The sequence below is a fragment of the Capricornis sumatraensis genome, chromosome 22 (genome assembly GCF_032405125.1).
Source record: "Capricornis sumatraensis isolate serow.1 chromosome 22, serow.2, whole genome shotgun sequence".
NCBI classification, from domain to species: Eukaryota; Metazoa; Chordata; class Mammalia; order Artiodactyla; family Bovidae; genus Capricornis; species Capricornis sumatraensis.
This window is the reverse complement of record NC_091090.1, coordinates 34,806,441-34,819,508: the sequence shown is the minus strand read 5'-3', so window position 1 is coordinate 34,819,508 and position 13,068 is coordinate 34,806,441. Positions and strand designations below refer to the sequence as shown.

General features: G+C 40.9%; 3 protein-coding genes and 2 non-coding genes across 5 annotated transcripts; 3 read left to right on the top strand and 2 right to left on the bottom strand.

Moving 5' to 3' along the window:
• The first annotated feature begins 264 nt into the window (after positions 1 to 264).
• Positions 265 to 3,801, top strand: LOC138097980 (histone H4-like). The gene is given in 3 exon segments (XM_068994191.1): positions 265 to 281; positions 3,434 to 3,553; positions 3,555 to 3,801. Coding segments are annotated over 3 exon segments (384 nt in total).
• A 235-nt stretch (positions 3,802 to 4,036) lies between these two features.
• Positions 4,037 to 4,417, bottom strand: LOC138069257 (histone H2B type 1-K). Its single transcript, XM_068960480.1, has one exon. The coding sequence runs from the start codon at positions 4,415 to 4,417 to the stop codon at positions 4,037 to 4,039; it is 381 nt and encodes a 126-aa protein (XP_068816581.1).
• Positions 4,418 to 4,748: 331 nt separating this feature from the next.
• LOC138069243 (histone H2A type 1-H) lies at positions 4,749 to 5,135 on the top strand. Its single transcript, XM_068960468.1, has one exon. It carries the CDS (start codon positions 4,749 to 4,751, stop codon positions 5,133 to 5,135), a length of 387 nt encoding a protein of 128 aa, XP_068816569.1.
• A 5,561-nt stretch (positions 5,136 to 10,696) lies between these two features.
• Positions 10,697 to 10,768, top strand: TRNAH-GUG (transfer RNA histidin (anticodon GUG)). Its single transcript has one exon. It is a non-coding gene; the product is annotated as a tRNA-His (tRNA).
• A 439-nt stretch (positions 10,769 to 11,207) lies between these two features.
• Positions 11,208 to 11,280, bottom strand: TRNAV-UAC (transfer RNA valine (anticodon UAC)). The gene has a single exon. It is a non-coding gene; the product is annotated as a tRNA-Val (tRNA).
• Positions 11,281 to 13,068: the final 1,788 nt, after the last annotated feature.

The window sequence follows — 13,068 nt, the reverse complement described above, 5'->3', positions numbered from 1 at the left end:
GCTTTCTCCATGATCCAACGAATGTTTGCAGTTTGATTTCTGGTTCCTCTGCCTCTTTGAAAGCCAGCGTGTACATCTGGAAGTTCTTGGTTTATGTACTGTTGAAGCCTAGCCTGAAGGATTTTGAGCATAACCTTGCTAACATGAAATGAGCTCAATTGTACAGTAGATTGAACACCTTTGGGGACTGAAATGAAAGACAAAACAAAGTTGTATGAGGGCAGGGGTTTGGGGCACGGTTACCATTAGAAGTTTTCCCAAAAAATGCATAGTAAACAAAGGTAAGGGACTTCCCCATTGGCTCACAGGTAAAGAATCCACTTGCAATGCAGGAGATGCAGGTTTGATGCCTGGGTCTGGAGGATCCCCTGGAGAAGGGCATAGCGACCTACTCCAGTATTCTTGTGGGGAAACTCTCATGGACAGAGGCTGGTGGGCTACAGTCCATGGGGTCGCAAAGAGTCAGGCATGACTGAAGCCACTGAACACAATGCAGATTAAAGTGGGTGCTTTGTCCCAGAATCCTTTTTTTCTTTTTTCAATTTAGAATCATCCTTCTCTGTATAGTATGGAGAGGGAGACATAAATGGAGCTTTCCTCTATAAGTGTCTCTTACAAAAGTATAATTTTTGTTTTCAGAAATTCTCCTGTCTATGCTGTTTCTCAAAAATAATTAGTTCAAAATAATCCTTATGACAAGAGGGGTGGCATAGTTTGGGGTGGCATGTTCAGCTACACTTCAACTGTGAAAGAACATAAAGATATAAAGAAAACACTTGATTTAAACTAAAGTTTATCTTGACCTATTAAGTCAGTTACTATGTATTTTTTGAACATAGTATTGTATAAAATACTATATAATAGGAAGAGCACTGTATTTTTATAATACATTGTATCTTTATAAAATAATAAACCTTTGTCTCTCAATTTCAGAAGTTATAAAGAATCTGACAGACTTTTCACATATACATTCATTACTAGTCTTACAATCACTAGCTGTTATGCAAAAACTCATGAAACCAGATAGGGAGAGAGGCTAGTAGTTGGTGGGAATTTTACTGATTTATTTTAAAGTAGAGAAGGGTTTGTAAAATATATTCCAGTTAACTAATGTTGGGAAAATAGAATTTAAAACAAAAGAAGAGAAAATTTATTATAGACTAAGCTTCATGCTTATTAAAAACATTGTGCTCAACACAGGCAATGTTTTATTAAAGAGATTTCAAAAGAGGGGGAAAAAACCTGTTATATAGGTAAGAGGGTACATCCATTACATTAGTAGGCTTTGCAATCTGGAGTCGGAAAACTGGGAAACAGAGCACTTTCCCTTGTTGATTACATTTCAAAAAGAGGACTCCAAGGTCCTTGAGGAAACATTCTTGAGATAGGAGGCTAGCCAAAGGGTGTTTTTAGCCATTAAGAAAATTTACATACCTTTGAAAAGGACAAAGAATTTTTGAAAGAGAAAAAGGAAAAAGAAGGGACGGATAATTAAGCCTCTTATTTTCAGTTTGTATTTGCCCTTAAATTAATTTGAATTCCCTGGAGAAGGAAATGGCAACCCACTCCAGTACTCTGCCTAGAAAATTCCATGGATGGAAGGAACCTGGTGGGCTACAGTCCATGGGGTCGCAAAGAGTCGAACACGACTGAGCAACTTCACTTAACTTGAATTAACCTATACTAGCTATCTACCCCCCCTATAAAATATACTGAATTTTGTTCCTGTTGTTTGAATCAGTTTTGTTGTTTCAAAAGTTATTAATTCCATAAAATTGATAGTTTATAGGAGTCCTTTGAAAATTCTATAATGCAAGCTTCTAAAAGTAACTCACTGAAATAAAGGAAAGTAAGAAAATCATTGAATAACAATGGGATTACATGCTAATGCTGAAAGGAGATTAAAATTTCTCAGAATTTAAGCAATAGTTAAATTATAAATATATTTTAAATTAAGCATGTATAAACAGGAATGTTTAAAATACATAATCTTTTTTTATAAAGACTTTCTTAGAAAGACAAAGGTAGACTTTCTTTTCTCTATTTGAATTTTGTACTATTCACTAATGAAAAATTAACTGCTCTTCTAAGTAATGAAAGTAAATTTTTAAAAAATTATATGTTACCTAGAAAAACATCTACAAGACATTTAAAGGCTCGGATTCAGTATTTTTCCGATTAGGAGGACAAACTATTTCAAAAATAACAAATATACCCTAATAAATGTATAAATTTATTACAGTTAAGAGTACTAAAAGAATTTCATTCTTGCACCTCAGTTCAGTTCAGTCAGTCGCTCACTCTTTGCGACCCCATGAATTGCAGAACGCCAGGCCTCCCTGTCCATCACCATCTCCCGGAGTTCACTCAGACTCGCGTCCATCGAGTCCGTGATGCCATCCAGCCATCTCATCCTCTGTCGTCCCCTTCTCCTCCTGCCCCCAATCCCTCCCAGCATCAGAGTCTTTTCCAATGAGTCAACTCTTCGCATGAGGTGGCCAAAGTACTGGAGCTTCAGCTTCAGCATCATTCCTTCCAAAGAAATCCCAGGGCTGATCTCCTTCAGAATGGATTGGTTGGATCTCCTTGCAGTCCAAGGGACTCTCAAGAGTCTTCTCCAACACCACAGTTCAAACGCATCAATTATTCGGCACTCAGCCTTCTTCACAGTCCAGAATAGTATAATGGTAAAAATTAACTCGAAATAAACAATTGTGAAGTATGAGTTCACTGGCAAATACTTACAACATTACAAAGAATTAAAACCCTAGAGCACTATCATAGACTGATCAGAATAAAAACTCTAGAAATAATTTTAAGTGAAATACTCAATAAACGATCAATTAAGTTCCTCCAATCAGTGGTATTTATTACGTTATACTTATTAGCGGGCTGGTTAATTAAAAAAAAATTTTTTTAAGTTATCTACACAGAGACCAAATCTAGATCATTATAGAGTTCTCTTTTTTTAAACGGTTCTACACATTATCAGCAAAATAATAGGAACTTATTAAAAATGAAAATTGACACTGAATAGAAGAGAGTTCAGCAATACATCTGGAAGGTCTCAAAATTCTCTATTTTATCAGAACATCTTGTTCTATTTCTGGAAGTTAGTATGTTTTCTTCATATATTAAAAAAAAAAACAAGATATAACATTATGCAAATACTATTAGAGAAAGTAAAGATAAAAGAATATTCTGTGGTTTTATGTATCATCTACAAGGTTAAGGTTTTGTGATTTAACGAGGATGAGGAGAGAAACACATTACATGAGAAAAGGGGAAATATACAGCCTAGGCCTTGAGGCTAGTGAAAAGAATTCACTGAAAGAACAGAAAGGGAGTAATGGCTGGCTTGTTTCTTTAAGAACCCTCCCCAACCCAGAGAGCTTCCCGCCAAAGCACTTTGGGTTTTCATTCTGGTCCGCAGACTCTACGCATTAAAGGGGCTGCAACAAACTGAAGATACTTTACTGTTCTCGGGTCTCGAAATATCTGGACGTGGTAAGGGTGGAAAGGGTTTGGGAAAGGGGGGCGCCAAGCATCACCGTAGTTTTGCGAGACAATATTCAGGGCATCACTAAGCCCGCTATTCGCCGCCTGGCTCGGCGGGGAGTCAAGCGCATCTCTGGCCTCATCTACGAGGAGACCCGCGGGGTGCTGAAGGTGTTTCTAGAGAATGTGATACGGGATGCAGTTACCTACACAAAGCACGCCAAGCGCAAGACTGTCACCGCCATGGACGTGGTCTACGGGCTCAAGCGCGAAGGACGCACCCTTTATGGCTTCGGCGGCTGAAAGAAAGTTTCACCTTATTTGTTTACTCAAAGGCCTTTTTTAGGGCCCGGAAGTTTTCACTGAAAGGGCTAAAATAACACCACAGAACACATTTAGCGATAACGGCCAATATTTACCAAGAACGCTGCGGTGTTATAAAAAAAGTTGACTACGTGTTTACAGTTCTTTATATTGAAAACTTAGTGGCTCTTAAAAGAGCCTTTGTGGTTGGTTTCAGAACGGTCACAGGACAACTTTACTTGGCGCTGGTATACTTGGTGACGGCCTTGGTGCCCTCAGACACCGCGTGCTTGGCCAGCTCCCCAGGCAGCAGCAGGCGCACGGCCGTCTGGATCTCCCTGGATGTGATGGTCGAGCGCTTGTTGTAGTGCGCCAGACGCGATGCCTCGCCCGCGATGCGCTCGAAGATATCGTTCACGAAGGAGTTCATGATACCCATGGCCTTCGACGAGATGCCCGTATCTGGGTGGACTTGCTTCAGCACTTTATACACGTACACGGAGTAACTCTCCTTGCGGCTACGCTTGCGCTTCTTGCCGTCCTTCTTCTGCGCCTTGGTCACCGCCTTCTTAGAGCCCTTCTTCGGGGCCGGAGCGGACTTCGCTGGTTCCGGCATGGTTGTAAAAACTAACGCCGAAATCTAAAACGCAAACAAGAAAAAAGTGACACAGAACGCAAAATGCCTCTTTTATATAGAACCTCCTATGCAAATAAGGTCATAGGTTAAAGTCTTAGTCGATTGGTGGTGGTTGAAAAAGACGTCATAAATTAGTTATGCCCAATCAGAACGGAAGAATCCCAATCTCTCATTCCCATTGGTTAAAATGAACCCACTAACGTAACCAATGACGCATGTTCTTTTTCGCGCCCAATTAGGCTTATAAAAGACGCTGCACCTGGAGCCTTACAATAGTAAGTTTATTTGTTTTGTAGCTGTAGAGTCCGAAATGTCTGGACGTGGCAAGCAAGGTGGTAAGGCTCGTGCTAAAGCTAAGACCCGTTCTTCGCGGGCTGGGCTTCAGTTCCCCGTAGGCCGCGTACATCGCTTACTCCGCAAAGGCAACTATGCCGAGCGGGTAGGTGCTGGGGCCCCGGTGTACCTGGCGGCGGTGCTGGAGTATCTGACGGCCGAGATCCTAGAGCTGGCGGGCAATGCGGCCCGGGACAACAAGAAAACGCGAATCATCCCGCGTCACTTGCAGCTGGCTATCCGCAACGATGAAGAACTCAACAAGCTGCTGGGTAAGGTCACCATTGCTCAGGGTGGTGTCTTGCCTAATATCCAGGCCGTGCTACTGCCTAAGAAAACTGAGAGCCACCACAAGGCCAAATAAAGAGGTTAGGAAAGGTGAAGAAAACAACGGCTCTTTTCAGAGCCAACCTACATTGTCAAAGAAAAAGCTGTGATTACTGTGTATTTTGAGTGATAAGGCTGTAAGATGCTTACACTGAGGCTGTGAAGCAATTCTGACGGCGTTTTAAAATATGGTCTGAATTGACGTTCACGTGGACTAGTATGTTCACGAGGGGCTTACTTAGAAGCTGGGGGGTGAATCAACAGGTAGGTTCTTGAAACCAGATAACCCTAGTGTTGCCTGGTAGTGTTCTTACGTAGTTAATATGGGGGGCACTGGTTACCTTTAGGAAACATTTAGCAGTATTGAGTATAGTAGGAAAATCCTTTGAGAACATTTTGAATAAGTGACATAACTAAAGGATAGTTTTTATCGTGAAATTCTTGAGTTCTGCTTACTTTCATTTTCTTGAGGATTTATCCTAATGGGAAATTAGCTTGATTAAAATCATACAGTATTTTCTTAAGCTCGTGTAAATCCTTGAACCTATTTCTTTGGGATAAATACATTTGTTTAATGCACTCCTGTGTAGACTGTCAAATGCGGCTTAAAATCTGCCTCCCTGGAAGTTATCTTAGTTTTGTTCGTGCGTGCTGTCGCTTCAGTCTATGACTGCGACCCCATTAACTTAGCCTGCAAGTCTCAGTCCATGAGATTCTCCAGGCAAGAATACTGGAGTGGGTTGCCATGCCGTCCTCCAGGGCATCTTTCTCACCCAGTGATCTTTCTTAGGTCCCCTGCTTTGGCAGGTAAGTTCTTTACCACTGGTCCACCACTAGGTGAGGGAGCCCCAAGCAAACACGTAAATATGTAAGACAATATTGCTGCGAAGAACATAGGGAGGAGATAGGTCATAAAGCATAATGGGGACTCATTTTAGATAGTGGCTAAGTGGAGACAACCTCTTTTAAAGGACTTATCTGATCAGAGACCTACATAAATCGAAAAAGAAACAAGACAGAGAAAGAGAATTTCAAGTAGAAGTAACAAAGTGCAAAAGCCTTAAGACAGAAAATATGTTTTTTTTGGGAATAACCAGAAGGCCCATGAGGTTATGAACTTGAAGGGGGAGGGCCACTATAATATAGGACTTTGGCTGTGCAACTTAATGTGTATAAGTAGTCAAAAACAACAGCAACCCTGATCTCTTGAGATAATAAATTTGATAATACAAATTAGCTAAATAGAAAAAGAATGAAATCCAACCCACTTAAAAAAAAAAAAAAAGACACCATAGAAATAGTATTGACCTCACCTTATTATGTGGTTCAAAACCTGAAAGATTTTGGAGAACATTCTTTATAATTCAGTACAGGATTTATTTATTACTCTTAGTCTTTGTTTGCAGAAGCGTTTTTGAATGAAATGATAGTAAAATGCAAAAGGCCAAGGAAAAAAACTATGATCATATAGTGGTGCAGGTTGGGTTCTCTAGAATCAGATGCTTCAGACAGTTTGGGGTGCAAGATGTTTATCAGGGACCAACATTGGTAGAGGAAGGAACTAGGATTGGACAGAGGATGTCAAACTGTAATACAGGCCAGACAAATATGGGGAGCAATGGAGCCTGTATTACCTTTCAGAGTTGCCCCACGTTGGGTGAAAACGTCCCTGGATCAGGTTTTACTTCCCCACCTTGCTTTGCCACTGATACGGACTGCACTAGGAAAGGGCATGCCTTGAGTTGGGTGGAACTCTGAAACTCTAGGAACACTGAAGGAGGCAAGAACTGCTGCCTATCTACTAAGTGCACTCTGCAATTGGGCAGCAAGTCTTTCCTTGGTGGGGATCAAGCTACTGCATTTGCTTGTCTATGACATATATTAACATGAATATAAGTATCAGTGTTGAGTCATGTCTATGATAGTATTTGTAAAACTGACTTTAGCATGCATAGCTAGTATTGTTTCTTTGTTTTCACTGAGAGAATTTAAAAGAGATGTGTTTTCTTTTGAGAAAAATGAGAAAACCTTCTATAAATTTTTACTAATTCCATGTACTCCAATACGATTTTAGATGCTTCAGTCATTGCAAATGGAAGGTGATATAGAGCGAGTATAAGGAATATGAGAGGGTCATTGGAAAAGATCCTGATGCTGGGAAAGACTGAAGGCAAGAGAGCGGCTGAACTGAACTGATGAGAGTTCCACTGGGCTTCTCTCCCTTCTCCAGATCCTCCTTGGAAGGAAGAGGGTAGGGCACAGCCTTTAAAAGAATGACATGGCCATAAAACATGACAAAGACTGGTTAGAACCAACGGGATCCAAAGATGGCAGAAGATTCAACTTCCAATAGACTTTGAGCCTCATATGCTCATTGTAATATTTTAACAGTTAAATGACACACCCACTAGCACCATGACAGTTCTGAAGTGACAGTCACTCAGTCAGGTCCGACTCTTTGTGACCCTATGGACTACCCAGTCCATGAAATTCTCCAGGCCAGAATACTGGAGTAGGTAACCTTTCCCTTCCCCAGGGGATCTTCCCAACCCAGGGATTGAACCAGAGTCTCCTGCACTACAGGTAGATTCTTTGCCAGCTGAGCCACAAGGACAGTTCTGAGGCTAACTGTAAAAGGTCAAAAAGTGGGCCGTGGCCCAATACCTGGAAATCTCTGCCCTTTTCCCCAAAGAATTGGAATAATCCACTCATTAGCCTATGAAATTACCCTGCCCATAAACTAACCATGCTATATTTACAGGCTCACTGTCCCTCTCTCCTCTCCCTCAAGGCCTCCCATCTCTAAGTTGGAGGTATAAGTTGCAGTACACAGCCATCCAGTTCTACTAGTGCCAAAATGCTCTACACAGTCAATCAAAACAGGCCCAAGATTGTTAACCTTTTGTTAACCGGTCATAGAGAGTTTACCAAGAGGTTATTAAAAAGAATTGAAGGACAGGCAGCAACAGTTTTCTCACTGAGTTACACAAGGCTGTGATCCATGTGATCATTTTGGTTAGTTTTCTCTCATTGTGGTTTTCACTCTATCTGCCCTCTGATGGGTGAGGATAAGAAGTTCATTCAAGCTTCCTGATGGGAGAGACTGGCTCTGGGGAAAACTGGGTCTTGCTCTGGTGGGCAGGGCCATGCTCAGTAAATCTTCAATCCAATTTACCCCTGATGGCTGGGACTCTGCTGCCTCCCTGTAGTTTGGCCTGAGGCGGCCCAGTCCTAGACTTTGCAGTCACTATAGTAGACTACACGCTCTATGGTACAGGTAATGGCAACTGCCTCCCAGGACTGCTGCTACCAGTGCCCCTGACCCCACGACAGGCCACTGTCAACCCACACCTCCGCCAGAGACTCCCAAACACTCACAGGCAAGTCTGTCTCAGTCTCTTGTGGGGTCACTGCTCCTTTCTCCTGGGTCCTGGTGTGCACAGGGTTTTGCTTGTGCCCTCCAAGAGTCTCTGTTTCCCAGTCCTGTGGAAGTTCTGTAATCAAATTCCACTCAAAATCCTTCAAGCTAGGCTTCAACAGTACAAGAACTAACTTCCAGATGTACAAGCTAGATTTAGAAAGGGCAGAGGAACCTAACTACTGGATCATCAGAAAACGCCACCTACAGAGATTTTTTTCTTTTTAAATAATATAGGAAAGGGAGATGGTAAGCTAAGAGAGAAAGTTTTAAGTTTACTTTTTTATAGAAAACTTATGAAAATCAGAAGTAGAAAAGTCCATGGTATTGATAAGCATAGAGCTAGGAAGTTCATAGGCCACACTCTTTATCGTACTCAGAATCACCGTAGTAAACGTGTCAGACAGAACCCTCAGAAAGGCTTTCAGAAATAAAAAGCACAAGAAAAGAGGCCATTTTCTAGGCTTTGTGCCCCACCACAAACTAGCAACAGGATTAGCTTTTCTCTCTCTGTATAGGGAACCACATGCAAATCAATCCCATTGCTAAAAACACCAAAGCAGAAAATACGGAAAAGCACTTGTGTCCATAAATAGGGTGCTTTCTAAATACGGTGAGAGAAAGTCCCTGAGGGAAAGAAAGGAAGGAGAGGCCCAACTCACACAAGCCTGAGACAGAAGCGGCCTGCATTCTCTGTAGAGCAGCATTTTCTTTCCTTCAACTTAACTGAGCTCATTTCCTTGAGACTGAGAAAATCCCTAGCTCTCTTCCCAGGTCAAATTAATACTGGAAATTCTTCAGCAAACCTGCCAGTAATTAGGATGGCTTTGTGTGATCTAGAAGGAAGGAGGCAGAAAATCTCAGAAAATTAAGGACATCGTTTTGGCTCTGCTGAGAAGCTTTTTATGGACAGCTCCTGTTATATGACCGCTTTGCTTTCATTTTCTATCGATCCTTTCCTCCCCACAGCCCTACCTGATAACGTGCTGCACACACAATAAAGTCATGTGCTTGGCCACATACTGTTGGGAGATTGCTTTCGTAAAGCATTGGTTTGGAATCTCTGCATATTAATTCATTCATTGTGGGGCCAAACTATATTCATAAAGAACTTAACATGGAGCCTGGTGATAAACTATTGAACAAGACAATTATCTCCTCTTGGAACACAGTGAGGGCGGGGAGGGAAGAAGGAAGGAGACTGACATTAATTTTGAATAACTCCAGTAACTAATTAATCATAAGAAATTGATATAGGGACATTGATGGAAAAGCAAAAAAAGAAAAAAGATCATGGAACAGAGAAAATAAAATTTGACTTAGACTGAGAGGAATATGTTGTATGGAGACAGGAAGTCAGGAAAAGCTTCCCCAGTGAATTCAGTGGAAAGCTGAATGAAGCAGGAATGAAATTTAACCAGGTATAGAGAAGGGAAATCGTTTCCTACCAAGGAAGGAGCACTCCAGGACTCTGACTCTAGGATCAGTGTTCGCAGAGCCGTCTGTGAGGGGCTGGGGGTGGGACATAGAGCTTCCAGGCCACACAAGAAGCACTTCCGCCTCTGGCAACCCAAACCTAAGTAAATGGAGAAAGTAGTTTCAATGAGATGTGAGCACCCTAGACACCACATTTTCTGACGGTTTCAATTGGGCAGGATGAGTCCTGGTGGGGCTGAATTCACAGATGTATGGGCAGAATCAACCCATATTTGTTGCCTTGAACTGACTTCTGGCACCTGGTATGAAGCCAGATTATATGCCAAGCACACAAAGATTCTGACCAGTTTGGCCAAAAATGGGAATCAGTAAGATTCACTTCAAAGCAACCACCCTCCCTGTTTCATAGCTGGAGGTCTGAGGACCACGCTTTGTAAAACTAAGCAAGAAACGTGCATGGATTAGAAGTGGAAGTGAGAGCTGTGATTCCACAAGTGTTAGCAACCCAGAGAGGAACCATCATGTTTGAAAAATTGCACAGAGTGAAACAATTTTTGTTCCTTTTGGTTTGTTGGCCAGGAGCAAGATGTTGGAAAGTGGAGGAGAGAATAAGGCAATTAACTGAGAAGGCATTTCTAAATAAGGACGGGAAACAAAGTGCCTGTTTCTATGGATGATGGGAATGGATGTTCCTGAGAAAAGAGCAGAGGTACAGCCCAGAAGCAGGTGTTCCTTCATGGCTTGCCGTGATCGTATAGTGGTTAGTACTCTGCGTTGTGGCCGCAGCAACCTTGGTTCGAATCCAAGTCACGGCAGGAGCTGCATTGCTCATAAACACCTCACTGTTTTTACAACATTGCCATGGAGACATCCTCGGAAATGCCTTTGCGAGATAGAAGACAAATGTTCTGCATCATGCCCGCACTGGCCAGTAACGGCTCTCTTTTACACTCATACTTTATGGATTCTTAGGTTTCATATAGGATTCTATGGTGGATTTCATTTTCTTCCAGATTTATCTCTAGTCATCATAAAAGTCTAGGAGAAATAGGTGACAACCTGATGCTTCACATTGCCTCACAGAGCTACACAGTATATGAAAGTGGATCTCTCAAAGAGAAGTCAGGGGAAAATTATATATTCTGTTTCATAAATAGCTATTAGAAGCCTAACCTACAAAACTCTGAAACCTCACTCTTTGCCTTGGAGCTGTAGAAGAAAAAAAAGAAAAGAAAAGATACAGGTCTTCTCAGCTGGTTCCACTGGGGATCGAACCCAGGACCTTCTGCGTGTAAAGCAGATGTGCTAACCACTACACTATGGAACCATGAGTTAGCAGGCTTCCCGTCCCCAGATAGAAAAGTTTCTGGCAAACTATATCAGCAAACATAATTATTGATTCAAAGATAGGCAGCTTTGAACGTGGAAACTTTTGGTGCTTAATTACATTTCTACTGCATTTCACTCTCACACAAGCTTAAAATATCTTCAAGTTACATCATTTGTGAACACACTATTCTTGATTTGTGCCCCTTTGAACACTTCTAGACTAACCTATATTTATCCATTCACTCAAAGAGTATGTATGTTGAACACGTGGGCCAAGCACTTGTCAAAGTGCTGAGGATAGAGCAGTGCAACAATCAAAACCCCTGTGTATACACACCTCATCACCTTATCTTACCATGCTATAGTTCCTAGCAAATAACAGGTGCTGAATAAATGTATCTATTTCAAAAAAATTATAAACAAAATTAGCAGCACTTTCATGACCTTTCTTTTTCACAGCTGAGTTACAGCTAGACAATAGGGGGACTGCTCACTAAGTTAAACTTAGGATGTCTGTGCATTAACGCAGATGGAAGGCAAAAAATAAAAATAAAATGTTTTCAATTATAGGGGTTCAGAGCATGCCATTTCAAAATATTCTCCTCTGATATGTTGATTTTTCTAAAAGTTAACCACACTAGAAAAACAGCAAATGAGAAAAAGGGCACTCAACTTCCTTTTGATTCTGAAAGCAAGAGATGAAATACAATATGCCCTCCCTGTACCAGGAAGAAGGAAGCATTCTTATTACCAGAGACTGAGGAGTCCAAGCAGAGAAAAATATTTCCAAAAAAGAAAAACCTCCTTAAACTAACCCTTATCTTCTAAGTCTCTTTTCCACAATTAACTGCCCTAGCCCAAACCCTTTTGTCTTGTCACATTTTCATGTTTGTCCAACCTAATACATAAGTGTTGGACTCTAATTACTTCTTTAAGTCTTCATTTTTCTTGTGAGTGCTCCCATGTACAACTTGCTTAATAAAATTTGTTTGGATTTCTCCTATCAATCTGTTTTATGCTAGTTTAATTCTTAGGCCCAATCAGAAACCCTTAGAGTAGAGAAATTTTACCTCTCCTACACAATCTCTTGTCTCTTCTCCCTCCTTCCTTGTAATATATTAGTGGTCTAACAAATCTTCAAATTCTGGGCCCTGATTTCCAGAGCCTTAGTGAAGAGTTGGGAGCCTTTTAGAAGTCAAGTCACTGGTGAGAAGGTTGTTTGAGGATCACATAATCCTAGTTGTTCAAGGTCTTAGAATTATAGGAGAGCAAAAAATAACCAAAGAGCTTGAGCACAAGATAGAAACTCATAGAGTTTCTGGACCAAACATAAGGAGTTTCCAGTTCTTAATGAAAAGGATCAATTAAAAAAACAAGCTCATGCACCAGAGCAAGGATTGAACCCAAGTAGACACACAACTTACAAACTAATTTCAAAACCTTCCCACTCACCAATGACAGCAATAGGATTTTGTTCTCATATCTTTTTTGATAAGAAACCAAAAAGTGTTTGTTTACAGTTTGTAAAGTCTAGGATTGATTTCATAGGCTCATGAGACATTGACCCAAGCTTACAAGAATATAAACAAAGAACAAATCTTTGGAAGGCTCTTTGACGGGAAAATCATAAAACATAATTCAAAGAATTATTTTCATAAAATTTACTATTTATGCGCTATGACTTTTGATGGGTTGTTAGAACTCTCCCTGACCTTGCAGATGTATATTATAACAAGAAAAACACATAATTTTACTAAATACATAATTTCATGAAAATACAAGGAGG